The sequence below is a fragment of the Pongo abelii genome, chromosome 6 (genome assembly GCF_028885655.2).
Source record: "Pongo abelii isolate AG06213 chromosome 6, NHGRI_mPonAbe1-v2.0_pri, whole genome shotgun sequence".
In the NCBI taxonomy this organism is placed as follows: domain Eukaryota; kingdom Metazoa; phylum Chordata; class Mammalia; order Primates; family Hominidae; genus Pongo; species Pongo abelii.
This window is the reverse complement of record NC_071991.2, coordinates 48527103-48543663: the sequence shown is the minus strand read 5'-3', so window position 1 is coordinate 48543663 and position 16561 is coordinate 48527103. Positions and strand designations below refer to the sequence as shown.

The 16561-nt window shown below is 34.9% G+C and overlaps 1 protein-coding gene across 8 annotated transcripts in view; it reads left to right on the top strand.

Annotated features, from left to right (window-relative positions):
* Window positions 1-16561, top strand: part of ANLN (anillin, actin binding protein) — a 63607-nt gene that overhangs the window by 31632 nt on the left and 15414 nt on the right. For 4 of the 8 annotated variants that reach the window (XM_063726021.1, XM_054559308.1, XM_024249497.2 and 1 more), the window contains 9 exons: window positions 455-590; window positions 1221-1397; window positions 2405-2531; window positions 3133-3181; window positions 3274-3330; window positions 4301-4339; window positions 4607-4628; window positions 5505-5617; window positions 6919-6972. In XM_063726021.1, the coding sequence (XP_063582091.1) occupies window positions 455-590; window positions 1221-1397; window positions 2405-2531; window positions 3133-3181; window positions 3274-3330; window positions 4301-4339; window positions 4607-4628; window positions 5505-5617; window positions 6919-6972 (774 nt within the window). The remainder of the gene's footprint in view (window positions 1-454; window positions 591-1220; window positions 1398-2404; window positions 2532-3132; window positions 3182-3273; window positions 3331-4300; window positions 4340-4606; window positions 4629-5504; window positions 5618-6918; window positions 6973-16561) is intronic. The other 4 variants (XM_063726020.1, XM_024249498.3, XM_063726022.1 and 1 more) reach the window with 1 other exon arrangement.

The window sequence follows — 16561 nt, the reverse complement described above, 5'->3', positions numbered from 1 at the left end:
ATGGAGTCTCACTATGTTTTCCAGGCTGATCTCACACTCCTGGGCTCAAGTGATTCTTGTGCTTTGGACTCCCAAAGTGCTGGGCTTACAGGTGTGAGCCACCATGCCTGGCCCTAAGGAAGCATATTAAAAAAAAAAACAGTGTAATTGTAATTTAAATAAAATGAATCAGATACTTTCTAAATTTCTACATTGTTGGATGTAACCCCAATTTTAACTTTAATAAGTATGAATTGGAAGTTTTTTCATAAGGAATAATACTTATAGCTTAATTATTATAACATGCTAAATGTTTTTGGTGCATAGTCGAGAAACTTGAGCAGTGAAACTAACATTTTGACTTTCATCTGGAAATTCTAGAAACTATCCAATCAAGTTAGTTAGAATTAAAATTTAAAGTGAAAATGATGATTTAAAATGTGTGTATTTTTTCTCCTCTCATTGGTTTTCCTAGGAACTCAGTAACGAAATAAATATGCAACAGACAGTGATCTATCAAGCTAGCCAGGCTCTTAACTGCTGTGTTGATGAAGAGCATGGAAAAGGGTCCCTAGAAGAAGCTGAAGCAGAAAGACTTCTTCTAATTGCAAGTAAGTGTGATGCACCTGAAAGGGTTCCAAGAAATTTCTAACCAGGGAAAACTCATTTTGATATTTAGAAATCTTTAAGTTTAGAGAAAGGGCTTTTCCTAGTCATCTGTTCCAGTGGATCTATTTTTTGTTCTTGTTTTTATAAGGTTTAAGAACTCTATGTAAAACAAATTGTAGTTTGCATGAAAGGTAAAAGCAACCGAAAGGCATTTGAAGAAATGCAGTTGTGCAGATTGAATGAATGAATGGATGAATGAATGAATCTCTATATATACACATGTACACATACATTCTCTCTCTCTCTCTCCCCCTTCCTTCCTTATCAATAAATAGCTAAAACAACTTCTGTGAATTTTGCTGTGTGCGTATGTGTGGTGATGATGGGGCATGTTGGGGTGGACAGATGATACCACACATGAAAACTAGCCGAAAGTTGATGTATTAAATTATAAGGACTTGGTAAATGAGCAATCAAGGTTTTCCCCAACCACCTACCATGTTTTATAAAGACAGTGTTACTGATTTCGTCTTTGCTGTTACGTACAGTTTCCATATCAGTACACTTTTTTGAATTTGCTCTCATTAGAAAGTTACAATTTTAATATTTGGAATATTGCGTGTTTTACATAGCTGAGAAGAGAACACTTTTGATTGACGAATTGAATAAATTGAAGAACGAAGGACCTCAGAGGAAGAATAAGGCTAGTCCCCAAAGTGAATTTATGCCATCCAAAGGATCAGTTACTTTGTCAGAAATCCGCTTGCCTCTAAAAGCAGATTTTGTCTGCAGTACGATTCAGAAACCAGGTATGGTGGTGATTTTTCTAGATTGTGTGTTAAATTATGAACCTCACCTAGATTGAATTGTACAGAATAGAAACAAGTAAATCATGCATAACAATGCAAAGTTTGTATCTTTGGCCTTTAGGTCCTTTTATCGAGATATAATAAAAATAAGAAAACTTCAGATATATATAGGGATACCAATCTACACAATAATGGACATTGATCTTACTGAAAGTTTGAATATAAAGTTTTATTAAATGTTGGATACCGTTTTTAAAGTTCCTTTTAAAATTTTATTTGTGTGGAACACAAATTTTTTTGTGTGTGTTCTGGAATACCAAAGAAATAAAGGAATACTGAACTGATTTATACACAATTTATTTAAAAAAAATTTTTTTTGCGGGGAAGGAGAGCTAGACATAGGTGAGAAGCAAATTTCAGGCACAGAGAAAGTAAATGGAGATTGTGAAAGTTTTGAGCATTTTTGTAGGAATAAGGTAATTTAGGTTCTAATTCTTGATGTTACCTGATTTTGATGGGGTGTGGGCAGAAATTTATTGGTAATTTAGTATGCGTCTTGAGGTACGTGGTTATTAATGACAAATGGTGAAGAAATAGTTTATGTTTTTATTATAATTTATCTCTGAGTAACTTTTATAGAAATATAGTATTTTAATTTCAGTTTTGAAATAACAAACCATAATTTACCCTTTTGAGATATATACTATTAGTTAAGAATTAAGGGTCATTAGGTAAAATTCAAAATCAGCAGAAATTGAGAAATGTGGAGTGAAATTATTTCAATTTACATAATAGGGAGAGACCTTGATGATGCTTATTTCAGGATTATACTGCCTACTTAAGTCTTATTTAGCTTTTTGTGTATGGAAAGTTGATTTTAGTAATTTTAAAAATAAATTGTATATAAATCAGTTCAATATTCCTTTATTTCTTTGGTATTCCAGAATGCTGATTAGCTAAATCTGATTTTGCTTGTGCTTACTATGTAATGTGATTACTTCTTACAGATGCAGCAAATTACTATTACTTAATTATACTAAAAGCAGGAGCTGAAAATATGGTAGCCACACCATTAGCAAGTACTTCAAACTCTCTTAACGGTGATGCTCTGACATTCACTACTACATTTACTCTGTAAGTAAATCAGGCTTTTGATGATTCGAATGCATTTTTCTTTTTGTAGAGTTGATATAGTCTAAAGCATTCAGGTGGCATTTATAATCTTTGAAACGCATTATGCACATTCTTTTTATATTGACAAATAACCCATCTTTCAATTTGTTGCTTTAACTCATATGTTTCTATCTTTCCTTTTGTTGAGTAGCACCTTTTTTCCACATGACTGTAGGTATTACATATTTTGAAATGATATGTATATTAAACTTGGACCATAGATTTTTAACATATGCCTTAAATCTCATAATGTACTTAACATTCAGTCTCAATGAAAATACATTTATATTTAGTGAAACATTTATTTTTAAATAAGAGTCAAAGTGCAGTTTGAAAAATAATTACTACTTTTATTATTGAAGATTGTGAGTTGTAAAACACTGAGGAAAATATTTTGGACTTGCATTATAGGGAAAAAATAGACTTCTTAACAATTTTTATTGACTTTAAAGTCATAGTGGATTCCTTTACTCAGAGTCTTGTAAGAGTATTTGTAGCATCATTTTTAATGGTGTGATTGAGGTTGTCTCTCAAGGTTTTACTTAATGCTTTATTTTTCCAGGCAAGATGTATCCAATGACTTTGAAATAAATATTGAAGTTTACAGCTTGGTAAGCTGATAAAGCCTTCTAAAATAATGAAGAGTGTATTTTTCTTAACAATATTAGATTATAAATTAATTATGCTTTGGGTTTGTGCGTAGGTGCAAAAGAAAGATCCCTCAGGTCTTGATAAGAAGAAAAAAACATCCAAGTCTAAGGTGAGAATTAAAGAAACCCAGTAAAAATATTTTCATCAGAAGTAATAGATATCATCATACCAGTTTTAATTTATGTACAACTTTTAATGATTATGAAGTTTTTGGATCAGTTTCACGTTCCAATTTGTAGTTACTATGTTAAATAGGTATGAATACTGAAAATAAACTGTGAGTGATCATGATTCTCAGTATAAGTTCCTGATACACTTGGGCTAGATAATTCTATTTTCTCTACATGTACTTGGCAACTTTTATAACTGCTTAAAACTTTTCTCAAGACTTTTCCCTGAGCTCTCTTCTCTCTATGTTCTGTAAACCATTACTTAAGAATTATGTGGTCACTTTGCAGGCGTAAGGTTGCTTTCCAGCCTTCCCAGTCTGTGTTCTTTTCTTAAGTCATCATTTTAAAAACTTTTTTTTTAGCTCTAACAAAAAAGGACTAACAGTATAAGAAAGCCTTAATCAGAGACTCAAGTGTAATGTATTCATATTTAAGAATTAATTACTCAAGGACTCATGTGTAATGTATTCATATTTAAGAACTCATTCTTTTTTTAAGAACTCATTCTTTTTTTTTTTTGGAGACGGAGTCTCGCTCTATTGCCCAGACTGGAGTGCAGTGGCGCGATCTCAGCCCACTGCAACCTCCACCTCCCGGGTTCAAGCAATTCTCCTGCCTCAGCCTCCTGTGAAGCTGGGACTACGGGTGTGTGCCACCACATCTAGCTAATTTTTTGTATTTTTAGCAGAGAGGGGGTTTCACCATATTAGCAAGGGTTGCCTCAATCTCTTGACCTCATGATCCGCCCGCCTCAGCCTCCCAAAGTGCTGGGATTACAGGCGTGAGCCACTGCTCCTGGCTAAGAATTAATTATTTTCTATGTAGGAATTTCTCAGGGTTGGATAGTTTTACATTCTGAGACATAATGTTTAATAAGAAATATATATAGTAAGCTATCTTTTCTTTTAGGCTATTACTCCAAAGCGACTCCTCACATCTATAACCACAGTAAGTAGAATTTTTGAGAAATTGAGCTTCCTTGAGAAATCTTCATCTTACCTATACAGTTTTAAATTGGTTAACCATTTCTGAACCTTGAGCACTGTGGAAAATTTTAACATGTACTAATGGGGGAAATCCCTGTAATTTATGTAGGAAAAGTGTTTTCTGAAATGTATTTCTTATTGTGTTAAAAGAGATGAGTGATTCATATTTAAATCTTTGTATCAAATAAGGGAAATAACTTATGTTTCTTCTTCACACCTTTTTTTTTAGAAAAGCAACATTCATTCTTCAGGTGAGTGTATTTTGAACTATTTGAAACTTTAGAATAAGGTAAGGAATTAAGCACTTGCATATTTACATATATATAGGCCATCTTGATTTGTGAATGTTTACCTTGGTCTCCTTTGGAATAATATTTTCTATGTGAGTTTCTTAGTAACAGGATTACTGGCCAGAGTAGGATGCAGTTTGGTTGCACCTTTGTTAGGTACCACCATAGAGGCACTAGTCATCATGTTATTCAGCTCTAGCAGCAGGTAGCATTACTCTTTACTTCAACTTCTATTGTTCTATAGATTTGTGCTTTCCGTACTGCAGATTTTACTTCTTTTAGCTTTACTGATCATAACTGGCATTGTATCATGTCAGAAATGCATCTTTCTAGTTCACTGGGAACTGGAATGCCGCTAAGCCAGGAGAGGCCTTCTTTAGAATGACTTTAGGCCTATCTTTTTCCAAAAGGAATTAGGATGGAGCTGGTTTCACTCACTTCCTTTAGGCTATTGGTCTCTTTCTTCTCTGTGGCGCAAGAGAGTTACTGAGAGACCTGTGCAGAGATAGTTTCTGCTGCTGATTTTGTCACCCTGCATTATAACTAGCACTGAAGTCTTTTCCATGTTTTTTATTGGGAAGTTGCTTTTTATGCATACATTTTTAGGTCTATATCTTTAAAAACACATCCATCCCAATTATTAAGGAGTGCTTGTACCTCTTTCATTAGGAAATAAGTTGATTCTTTCCCCCCATATTTAAAGATGAAGGAAAATGAGGCAGTTTTTTTTTTCTCTGTGGCAGCTTAATTTTCTTCTACTGGGATGAGGTGAGGAGTTGTTACTTATACTTAACAAAAGTCATTCTGAACTAAACTTAATTTCCTTGTTCTTCACAGTCATGGCCAGTCCAGGAGGTCTCAGTGCTGTGCGAACCAGCAACTTCGCCCTTGTCGGATCTTACACATTATCATTGTCTTCAGTAGGAAATACTAAGTTTGTTCTGGACAAGGTAATCCAACTTTATTTGTAAGGGTGTGGTTTTTTTTTTTTTTTAATCTTAGAAAAATTAGCTCAATGGAAATGCCACAATGCTTTTAGGTATTTGAAATCTTCGACTGAAGATTATTAGAATTGTTCTTAGAATTGCACATTTTTGCTAGGTATGAGTGTACCTAAATGATTTTTTTTTATTGTATTGGAAGTATGTCTCCCCTTTAATAGTTAGAACTTCAGTGAATGCTTGTTTATTCTAAGTATCACTTCTGACTAAAGAAGTATTACTTCCTGCATTTAGATGTTAAGTTTATAATTTTAAAACATAATATCTTGCCTATTTCCATTTCTGTGTTTTTTTGTTTGTTTGGTTGTTTGTTTTTTTTTTTTTTTTGAGACAGTGTCTCACTCTGTCACCCAGGTTGGAGTGCAGTGGCCTGATCATGGCTCACTGAAGCCTCAGCCTCGCAGGCTCCCACCTTAGCCTTCCAAGTAGCTGGGACTACAGGTGCGTGATGCCACGCCCGGCTAATTTTTCCTATTTTTTTGTAGAGATGGGGTTTCATCATATTGGCTAGGCTGGTCTCGAACTCCTGGGCTCTGGCCATCTGTCTGCCTTGGCCTCCCAAAGTGCTGAGATTATAGGTGTGAGCCACCTTGCCCGGCCAGCCTATTTGAACCTATATTTTGAAATGAACAATATTTTGTGAATTTAGTTTTGACAAGATAGTGAAAGGTAGATTAACCTCTTAGAAAAGTACTTACGAATCTAAGAGATTTCCTTCTCATACTTCCGTTTCATATTAGAAGCTTCAAAAATCAGATCTGTGTTAACATCACTATTGAGTCCTTTTTCACCAAGACTGTTTTAAGGGGTGAGACAACTAGAGGCAAATTTTATTTCTTGGGTTGACTTCTATATAATACAGTGATAATTTATATTATCGTGAGATTTCTGTAGTGAGAATATAGAGATGAAGAAGTGTAAAAATTAGAAGCCCTGGTTTCTAGTATTTACCCTTAGTGATTTACTCTTTAACATTGAGCAAAGTCACCTCATCTCTCTAGGGTCTTGTTTTCCACTACAGAAATATTAGGTTAGCCTGAAATAATCTAAAGTTCTATGAAATGCTTTCTTTTAGTTGATGGACAAAAAGCAGACTGTATTTGAAGTTTTGATTACTATTAATGCATGAATGTGTTTTAACAAGTTAATTTAAAAAATTTTTGTAACTTTTTATTTAGTAATTCAGCTACTTTAACCAGTTGAGTGATCCTGGGTCTTTTTTTCTCTGTCTCTTATTTTGTCTGTTTTAGATAAATTATGATGTAAGAGAGCGAGAGCTACTGGGCTATTTGTTCCAGGAAAAGGTTGCCATTATTTTCTTTGCTTGAAACTAATGAGCTTAAAAATCAATCCTTAATTTTTGATATACATATATTTGTTTTACTAACTATCTTTCTGTTTACTTTGAATAATTAAGGACATTATGTACATTATTCTGTCATGAGACTCTTATAGATGGGTGTCTTTTTCTCCACTGTTATAATACTTTAAAACCTTCTTTGAAAGTTTTCTATTTTTTCAATGCATGTTTGGTGTTTGGGTCTTTTTCCATATTCTTTCTTCTCTCTTATAGTTCATTAAAATCCTATATTCACATCAATATTGATTTTTCTAGGTACAATTAGAATACCAAATTAGTAACTATATTTAAAACTAAAAATTATTCAATATTTTTGACCTCCTGTATACTGGAAGAGCTATTGGTGATGTTTTAAATAAAAGCAGATTTTTTTTTTTTTTTTTTTTTTGAGACAGAGTTTTGCTCTGTCACCCAGGCTGGAGTGCAGTGGCGTGATCTTGGCTCACTGCAACCTCCGCCTCCTGGGTTCAAGCGATTCTCCTGCCTCAGCGTCCCAAGTAGCTGGGACTACAGGTGCATGCCACCACACCTGGCTAGTTTTTGTATTTTTAGTAGAGGCAGGGTTTCACCATATTGGCCAGGCTGGTCTTGTGCTCCTGACCTCAAGTGATCAGCCCTCCTTGGCCTCCCAAAGTGCTGGGATTACAGGTGTGAACACTGTGCCTGGGCAAAAGTAGAAAATTTTTATGGTCTTAATTGGCTAATAGGTATATTGCTAGATAGATGACCCTGTGCTTGTTAATTTTGAAATTATAATACATTTAACACTAAAATTATACTGCATATAATAATATATTTTGGAAGACTTTTTAAAGTTTTTTTTTGTTTTGAGATGGAGTCTCACTCTGTCACCCAAGCTGGAGTGCAGTGGCATGATCTCGGCTCACTACAGCCTCCATCTCCCAGGTTCAAGCAATTCTCATGCCTCAGCCTCCTGAGTAGCTGGGATTACAGGCGTGCACCACCATGCCCAGATAATTTTTGTATTTTTAGTAGAGACAGGGTTTCACCATGTTGCCCAGGCTAGTCTTGAACTCCCAACCTCAGGCGATCTGCTCGCCTTGGTCTCACAAAGTGCTGGGATTACAGGAGTGAGCCACTGCGCCCATCTAAAGATTTTTAATATTCTTGTAAAGGTCAGTTACAAACATTCTCTTGGTTAAAGAGATGCTAGTTAACAAAATGCTGGATGGTATTTTTTATTTTACTTTACATTCTTAAAATAGGATTTGCAAATTAGATAACCATAAGAATTGGGATTTTATGAACTGTGTTTTTTACTCAGTATTGTCACATAGCCAGTTTCTACATATGTAAGAGATTTCATTAATCTCTAAAATGAAAGAGATTTCAATGACATATCTTAAATATAGACTGTTCTTTTAAAAACTTTTTTGGCTGCCATTTTAAATCAAAATGTCACATTTACAAATTAAAATTAAATTATATTCCCATTCACTTAACTCCTTTGAATTTATAACTTAAATAGCCAACCACATGATTGAGTGCAAAATCAAACCACTCAGTTTAATTTGTTGTGTCTTTTACTCGAGACTCCTTCTCAGTCAGATACAGTACAATTTAGAAGTAAAATCTGGAACAAATTTTGTACTTTTCTGAGTGTGGAGGGGAAGCAAATATTTGTTCCAATTGCCTGGATTTGATGTAGGAGAATATTTAAAATAGTTAAGTTTAAATGGTCTTGAAGTTGGTGGGAAAAATTTAAGACCTTCTATACTCATGTAATAATCCTATTTAATTGTCATTGAAAGAGTATACATGTCTTTCCTGTCTTATCAGATACTGTCAGTACAAGGCAGTCTTGGTTTATTTTACTGGTGCCTTAACTAGTAATACAACAATCACAGGGGTTATCTGTGAGGTCCTTCCAGAGTGGAATTTCTGTTGAGGTTAATCCAGTTGGTTTGCTCTACGGATTTAGGACACCACTGTCAGTGGATTTCCATCTTAGTTGAGGCTATTCAGATCTGATTTAAAGCCTGGCATCCTGGAATTTAAATTACAAATCTTAGTGAGTCAGACTTTCAAACCCTTTCTTTGAATAGGGAATCCAAAACAGTCATAGTTTTATTATACTATTATAGATAAAAGGAGAAGGATGTCCCAGAGTTCCTCTTCTGACTTAAAGGAACCTCATAGGTATTTATACCTTTTAGGAAATAGAAATGTCAATTTAAATATTATTAGAGCAAACAATTTTGAAGTAAAACAACCAATTAGGATTACACAGTTTTGGGATTGAAGAAAATGGTTAGGCATTCTGGTATGCCCTAAACTATCCAGTTTATACCTGTTGGCCTTGTGTAATTATTAATGGTGCCCCTTTCACCCTCAAAAATATCCCAGCATATAACACATTACACAGTCTCCCTGGTTGTAGGTTATGTTTTACAGCTCTTAACATAATCTTTGAAGTGTGAATGTCTTAAAAGACTCCATTGTTAAACACAAAACAGAATAGGATCATACATTTTCACACAAGTCTCCCTCCACACTCAACTTAGGGGGAGGGGTAGTAAACTTGATGTTTTTGTGAATATTTTCAATTTACTTCTTTATCAGGACAAGCTTCTAACCAAAAATATTGTCTGCTTTTCCTCAGCTACAGAGTAAGAGGGCACATTTTCTTCTCATTGTTCTGATTTTTGTTATCAGTAGCATGCTCTGTGCTAAACAATGGAATTCTGTTAAATAGCATTGAGAGGAAAGAGCCTAAGGAACTTAAAACTCAGTGTAAGGAAAAGCAAAAAGGGAATTTTTACAAAATAGGATGATGAGGCATATGATGTTTTGGTTCTGCATTGTGAATCGGTTTCAAATTTGGGCAGTTGGAGGTTCATCTCATGAAATTAGTCTACTGAAATTTATACTTTTTGTCTTAGAATTCCCCCTTTAAGTTATCTTTGCTATGTTAGAGGGTCAAATCATTGGAAACTAATTATAGTAAAAACTCAAATTTAGACTTAACTAAGATTAATCCAGTTGGGATGCCATTCTTTTTCCCTGGGCAATAGAAATGACAGACACTTCCATCTTCCTTTCTATCTTGACTCAGAAGTCAATATTACTTTAGATATCTGTCTATCTATCTATCTATCAGATATCATATATGATAGATATCAGATAACATATATGATATATATATATGTTACCATTTTATTCTTGATTTCAGGGACATATCATTGATGGAACCAATCCAGGCCTTGTATAACCAAAACATGAGCAGTTGGCATTTATCTTTTCCCTTCAAGGCTTGGGCGTTAGCAGCTTTATAGATAAGGGCAGTTCTGATCATAAACCCACTTACATTTACACAAAACAGGAGTTAGCCTATCCCTTCTGCCTTAAATTCTGGTTCTCACTTCCTTGCTAATAAATGTCCCTTGTGGCTTTCTTTTTTCTTTTTTTCCCCCCAGAATAGGGCACTTTTATCTGAATTAAAAACTTGTTCAGGTTGGGCACTGTAGCTCACACCTACAATCCCAACACTTTGGGAGGCCAAAGTGGGAGGATTGTTTAAAGCCAGAAGTTCAATACCAGCCTGAGCAACATGGATGATGAAAAAAGTTTTTTTTCATCAAAGAATGAAAAAATATTAGCTGGGTGTGGTGGTACGCACCTGTAGCCCTAGCTATTCAGAAGGCTGAGATGGGGGAATTACTTGAGCCCAGAAGTTCAGAAGTTCAAGGCTGCGGTGAGCTATGATCACACCACTGCACTTCAGCCTGAGTGACAGAGTGAGACCTTGTTTTGGAAAACAATAACAAAAAACAAACTTGTTCAGGCAGATATCCTTTTTCTTCATTGATTTTCTTAATGGTGTCTGGGAACTCATCTCCTGTCTCATTTGGTAGAAGCTGCTTCTTCTGTTGTATCTTGACATTTTTAAAGCCTCTTTATAAAATTATCAAGCCATCCTTTGCTGGCATTAAATATTCAAGTTGAAGATCCTTCACCTTCCTTTAATCCTATATTAGAGTCTATAGGTATGTCTTTCTTATAGCAATCCTGCACTCACATAAAAACTGTATTTTCAATATAAGATCAAAAGGTATTTCACAAAAAGTGCATGTTTATATTTGTTTACATTTCTCTTGACTGAATGGCGCCATGTACAGTCTGTGTAAGTTATAGAAAACGTTTGCCAACTCCTAGTCTACCATTTTGTTATTTGTTTTCTATTTGTTTCATCTGTTCTTTACTGCTTTGTTTTTCCTTTCCTGCCTTCTTCTGGATGAGTTGAGTATTTTGGTAATCCTTTTTAATCTCCTCTTTTGGATTTTTTAGCTATACTTACCTGTTTTTGTTTTTGTTTTTTAAGGCGTTGCTAGGAAGTAATGTATGCATCCTTACCTTATTAAAGTCTATTTTGAAATACTGTTGCACTGCTTCATGTACCTTACAATATGAACCTCACAACAGTATAGTTCATTTTCCCATCCCAGTATATTTTACTTCTTTGTTATAAACCACACAATGCACTGTTGTTACTTTTTCTTTAATCAGTTTTTTCTTTTTTAAGAGATGGGGTCTTGCTATGTTTTCCAGGCTGGCCGTAAAGTCCTGGGCTCAAGCCATCCACCTGCCTTGCCTCCCAAAGTGCTCGGGTTACAGGTGTGAACTACTGTGCCCAGCCTCTTGAATCAATTTTTAGAAGAAACTTGTATATTTTTATAAATTGGCCCTTATATTTACCATTTCTGGTGTTCTTCCTTCTTGTAGATTCAGAATTCCATCTGAAATCATTGTCCTGTCTTTATTATTTCTTGTAATATAGTTCTGCTGGAAATGAAATCTCTAGGTTTTGTTTGTCCAGAAATGTTTTTATATTGCCTTAATTTCTGAAGGATATTGTCACTGGGACTGCTAAGTTGACAGGTTTTTATCTTTTCACTTCTTTAAAGATGTTAATTTATTGTTTATGGCTTTAATTGTTTCTAATAAGAAGTCAGCCAGCCATCATTCTTTTCTGTTTTTTTATTTTGCATTTTTAACGGTTTGATTTTAATGTGCCTACATGTAGTTTTCTTTGTACTTATCCTGTTTGGTTTCACTGAGCTTTATAATCTGTAATTAGTTGTTTTATAAGTCTTAGCAAATACTCAGCCATTGTCTCTTAAAGTTATTTCTTCTGCCCTGCTCTCTCCTTTCTGAAACTCCAGTTAATGTAGATTATTGACTATTTTTCTACAGGTCTGTGACATTCTTTTTGGTTTTCATTTAATTCTTTTTTTCTTTGTGCTTCATTTTTGATGGTTTCTGTTTATCAGTTCTTCAAGTTCACCTGTTTTTTTCTTGATGTGATCTAGTCTTTGAAGCCTAGCCAATGCATTTTTAAATTCAGACTTTTTTTTAGTTCTGAAATTTTCATTTGGATCTTTTTTTACAGTTTCAATTTCTCTGCTGAAGTTCTCCATTTTCTCACTAATTTTTCTCCATCTTTTCATCTAAATATTTTAATGTTGTATAAATGTTTTTGTTTTCTAATTCTAACATTTAGATCATCTGTGGATCTGCTATTGACAGGATTTTTTTTTCCCTTGATAAGCTCCATGTTTTCCTACTTTTTCACATGTCTTGTAATTTTTTAACTGTAGACCAGATATTATATTATAAAAGAACAGTAGAGACTGAAATAGGTAATACCTTGTTTTTTTGTCTTTCAGACAGTATAGATTAGGGACTGGTCTCTTATGTAATCAGAAACTGAGCTGAAATTAGGCTATGGATAGATTTGGTTCAAGTTTTGTTTTAAATGGTTTGAGAATGGTTTCAGGGCCCACCTTTGAGCAGAACTTTGAGATCTAAGTACTGCACGTCTACAAGATTTCTCTCTGCTTTTTAGACATGTCTTCAACCATCACTTCTCAGCAAAATTCCTGTTAGGGAGAATTGGCGGGTAGGGAAAGCTAGCTCTGCCTCTGCTTCTTGAGATGCCTGTCTACCTCAGCCCATGCTCAACCATTGAAGGCTCAATTGGCTTCTCCTTTTCCCTGCAAAATTTGTAGCTTATGGCAAGGTTGCTCCTCTGCTAAGTTGCTAAGAATATTTTCTTACATGTTTAGGTTCCTTTTCTTTAAAAATACTTCTTTTTGGCCAGGCACAGTGGCTTATGCCTGTAATCCCAGCACTTTGGGAGGCTGAGGCGGCTGGATCACTTGAGGTCAGGAGCTCAAGACCTGCCTGGTCAACATGATGAAACCCCATCTCTATTAAAAATACAAAGATTAGCCAGGTGTAGTGGTGCGTGCCTGTAACCCTGGGATTACAGAAGAGGCTGAGGCGCAAGAATTGCTTGAACCTGGGAGGTGGAGGTTGCAGTGAGCCAAGATTGTGCCACTGCAGCCTGAGTAACAGAATGAGACTGTCTCAAAAACAAAACAAAAAAAAACACTTGTTTTTGTTGTGTAAATGGACATGCGTGAAAAATCACCTATAGCAACAGAAAGCGCATCACTGGTTTCCTGGAGATGGGAATACAGGGAGGCAGGATTATGTGAGGGAGCTTTAGAGGGTGATGGAAATGTTCATTATTGTGATTGTGGTCAAGGTTTCATGGGTTATAATATACATATATCAAAATTCATCAAACCCTACACTTTAAATATGTTCAATTTATTATACTCTATAGTTGTAAAAAGATTATGTTCAGTTAATTATAGACACCTTAAGTGTAGCATTCAGTGAGTTTTAACAAATGAATACACCTATATAACCAAAACCTAGTCAAGATAAGGGACATTTCCATCACTCCCATCTAGTCAATCCCAACCCCTACAGGCAACCATTCTTCTCATCTCTGTTTTCACCCTAGATTCGTTTTGCTTGTTCTTGAGCTTCATTTATTGTTTTTATTTTTTATTTTTATCTTTTAAAAAAGAAATTAGAGATGGAGGGGTCTCACTATGTTGCCCAGGCTGGTCTTGAATTCCTGGGCTCAAGTGATCCTCCTGCCTCAGCCTCCCAAAGTTCAGGAATTACACATGTGAACCACCATACCTGGGCTTGAACTTCATTTAAATGGAATCAAAGAATGTGTACTCTTTTGAATCTAATTTCTTTTGCTCAGCATGATGTTTTTAAGATTTATCCATACTGCTGTTTATGTTAGTAGTTCATTGTTTTCAAAAAATAATGTATTGAAATGAAATTCATGTAACCAAAGTAACAATTTTAAGGTAAACAATTCAGTGGCATTTAGTACATTCACAATGTTGTTCAAAATACCTCTGTCTAATTTGAAATATTTTTATGTCTCTAAAAGTAAAAAGTCTTACTCATTAAGCAGTCTTTGCCCATCTTCCCTCCCCCCGAGCCCCTGACAACCATCAATCTGCATTTGGTTTCTATGGACATATCTATTCTGTATATTTCATATAAATGGAATCATCATACAATATGTAACTTTTTATGTCTGGCTTATTTCCCTTAGTGTAATGTTTCGGAAGTACATCCATGATGTAGCATGTATTAGAAGTTCATTTCTTTTTATGGCTGAATAATATTCTATTATATGTATATACAGCATTGCATTTATCTGTTCATTCATTGATAGATATTTGGGCTGTTTCCGCATTTTGCCTATTGTGAATAGAGCTGCTTTGAACATGTGTGTGCATGATTTGAGTACCTGTTTTCAGTTCTTTTGTACGTATACATAGGATATACATAGGAGCAGAATTGTGGGATCATATGATAATTATTTTTAGGAACCACTAAACTCTTTTTCAAAGCATCTAGACCATTTGATATTTCTACCATTAATGTGGGTCCTATTTTCCTACATCTTTTCCATTGTTTATTTTCTGTTCGTTTTATTTTTAAATTATAACCATCCTAGTGGGTGTGAAGTGGTTCCTCATTGTAGGTTTGATTTGAACTTCCCTAATGACTGTTGATGTTAAATGTCTTTTCATGTGCTCATTGGAAGATAAAATGTGTATCTTTGAAGAAATGTCGATTCAAGTCCTTAGCCAAATTTTCAGTTTGGTTTGTCTGAGTTGTTTTAGTTGGGTTGTCTTTTTGTTACTGAGTTGTAAGAGTTTTCTTTGTATATTCTGGATATTATCAGATATATAATTGGCAAATATTTCAAACCATTCCATAGACTGTCTTTTCACTTTCTTGATAAAGTGCTTTGATGTGCAAAGGTCTATAATTTTTTTTTATTGTGGTAAATAATACATGGTATTTATCTTTTGAAGAAATTTTTAAGTATACAGTGAATTATTATAAACTATAAGCATTATGTTATATAGCAGATCTATAGAATTTTCTTCATTTTGCATGACTGAAATTCTATACTCGTGGAACTGCAGCTCCTCATATTCTCCTCCCCACTCCCTGGCAGCCACCACTGTAGTTTCTGCTTCTATGAGGTTGGCTACTAAAGGTTTCATGTGTTGCTTTCCAGCCTTTTGGATAAGGTCAAATGTAGATACTTCATGATAAGTGGAGTCGTGTAGTGTTTGTCTTTCTCTGACTAGCTTATTTCATTTAGCATAATGTCCTCAAAGTTTGTTCATGTTGTAGCATATGACAGGATCTCCTTTTTTTATGCTAAAGAATATTTCATTGTATGTATGTACCGCATTTTTTTGGTCTCTTCATTTATTGATGGGCACTTAGATTATTTCTATCTCTTACCTATTGTGAATAATGCTGCAATGAATGTGAGAGTGCAGATGGCACTTCAAGAACCCATTTCAATCCTTTTGATAAATACCTGGAAGTGGGATTGCTGGGTTATATGGTAGTTTTATTTTTTCATTTTTTTTTTTTTTTGTGGAACCTCTGTAATGAAAGGTTTTTAATTCTGGTGAAGTCTAATTTATCTATTTTTTCCTCATGTTGCTTGTGCTTTTGGTATCATATCTGAAAATCCATTGCTAAATCCATGATCACAAAGCTTTACCTCTATGTTTTCTTTCTAAGAGTTTTATTTTATTTTATTTTTTAAATTTTTTTTGAGAGAGTTTCATTCTTGTTGCCCAGGCTGGAGTGCAATGGCACAATCTTGGCTCACTGCAACCTCTGCCTCTGGGTTCATGTGATTCTCCTGCCTCAGCCTCCCGAGTAGCTGGGATTACAGGCATGCGCCACCATGCCAGCTAATTTTTGTATTTTTAGTAGAGATGGGATTTCACCATGTTGAAGGTGAAATCCCTTCAAGGCCAGGCTGATCTTGAACTCCTAACCTCAGGCAATCCACCCGCCTCAGCCTTCCAAAGTGCTGGGATTACAGGCGTGAGCCACCGCGCCCAGCCTTTCTAAGAGTTTTATAATTTTAGCTCTCATACTTAAGATATTATCCATTTGGGTTTAATTTTTATAAATGGTATGAGGTGAAGGTCCACCATCACTCTTGGTGTGTGTGGATATCTAATTTTCTCTGCACCATTTTTTGAAAAGGCTGCTCTTCCGCTTTAAATGGTCTTGGCATCCTTGTCAAAAATCAGTTGGCCATAAGATGTATGGGTTTATGTCTGGTCTCTCAATTCCATTTCTTTTGT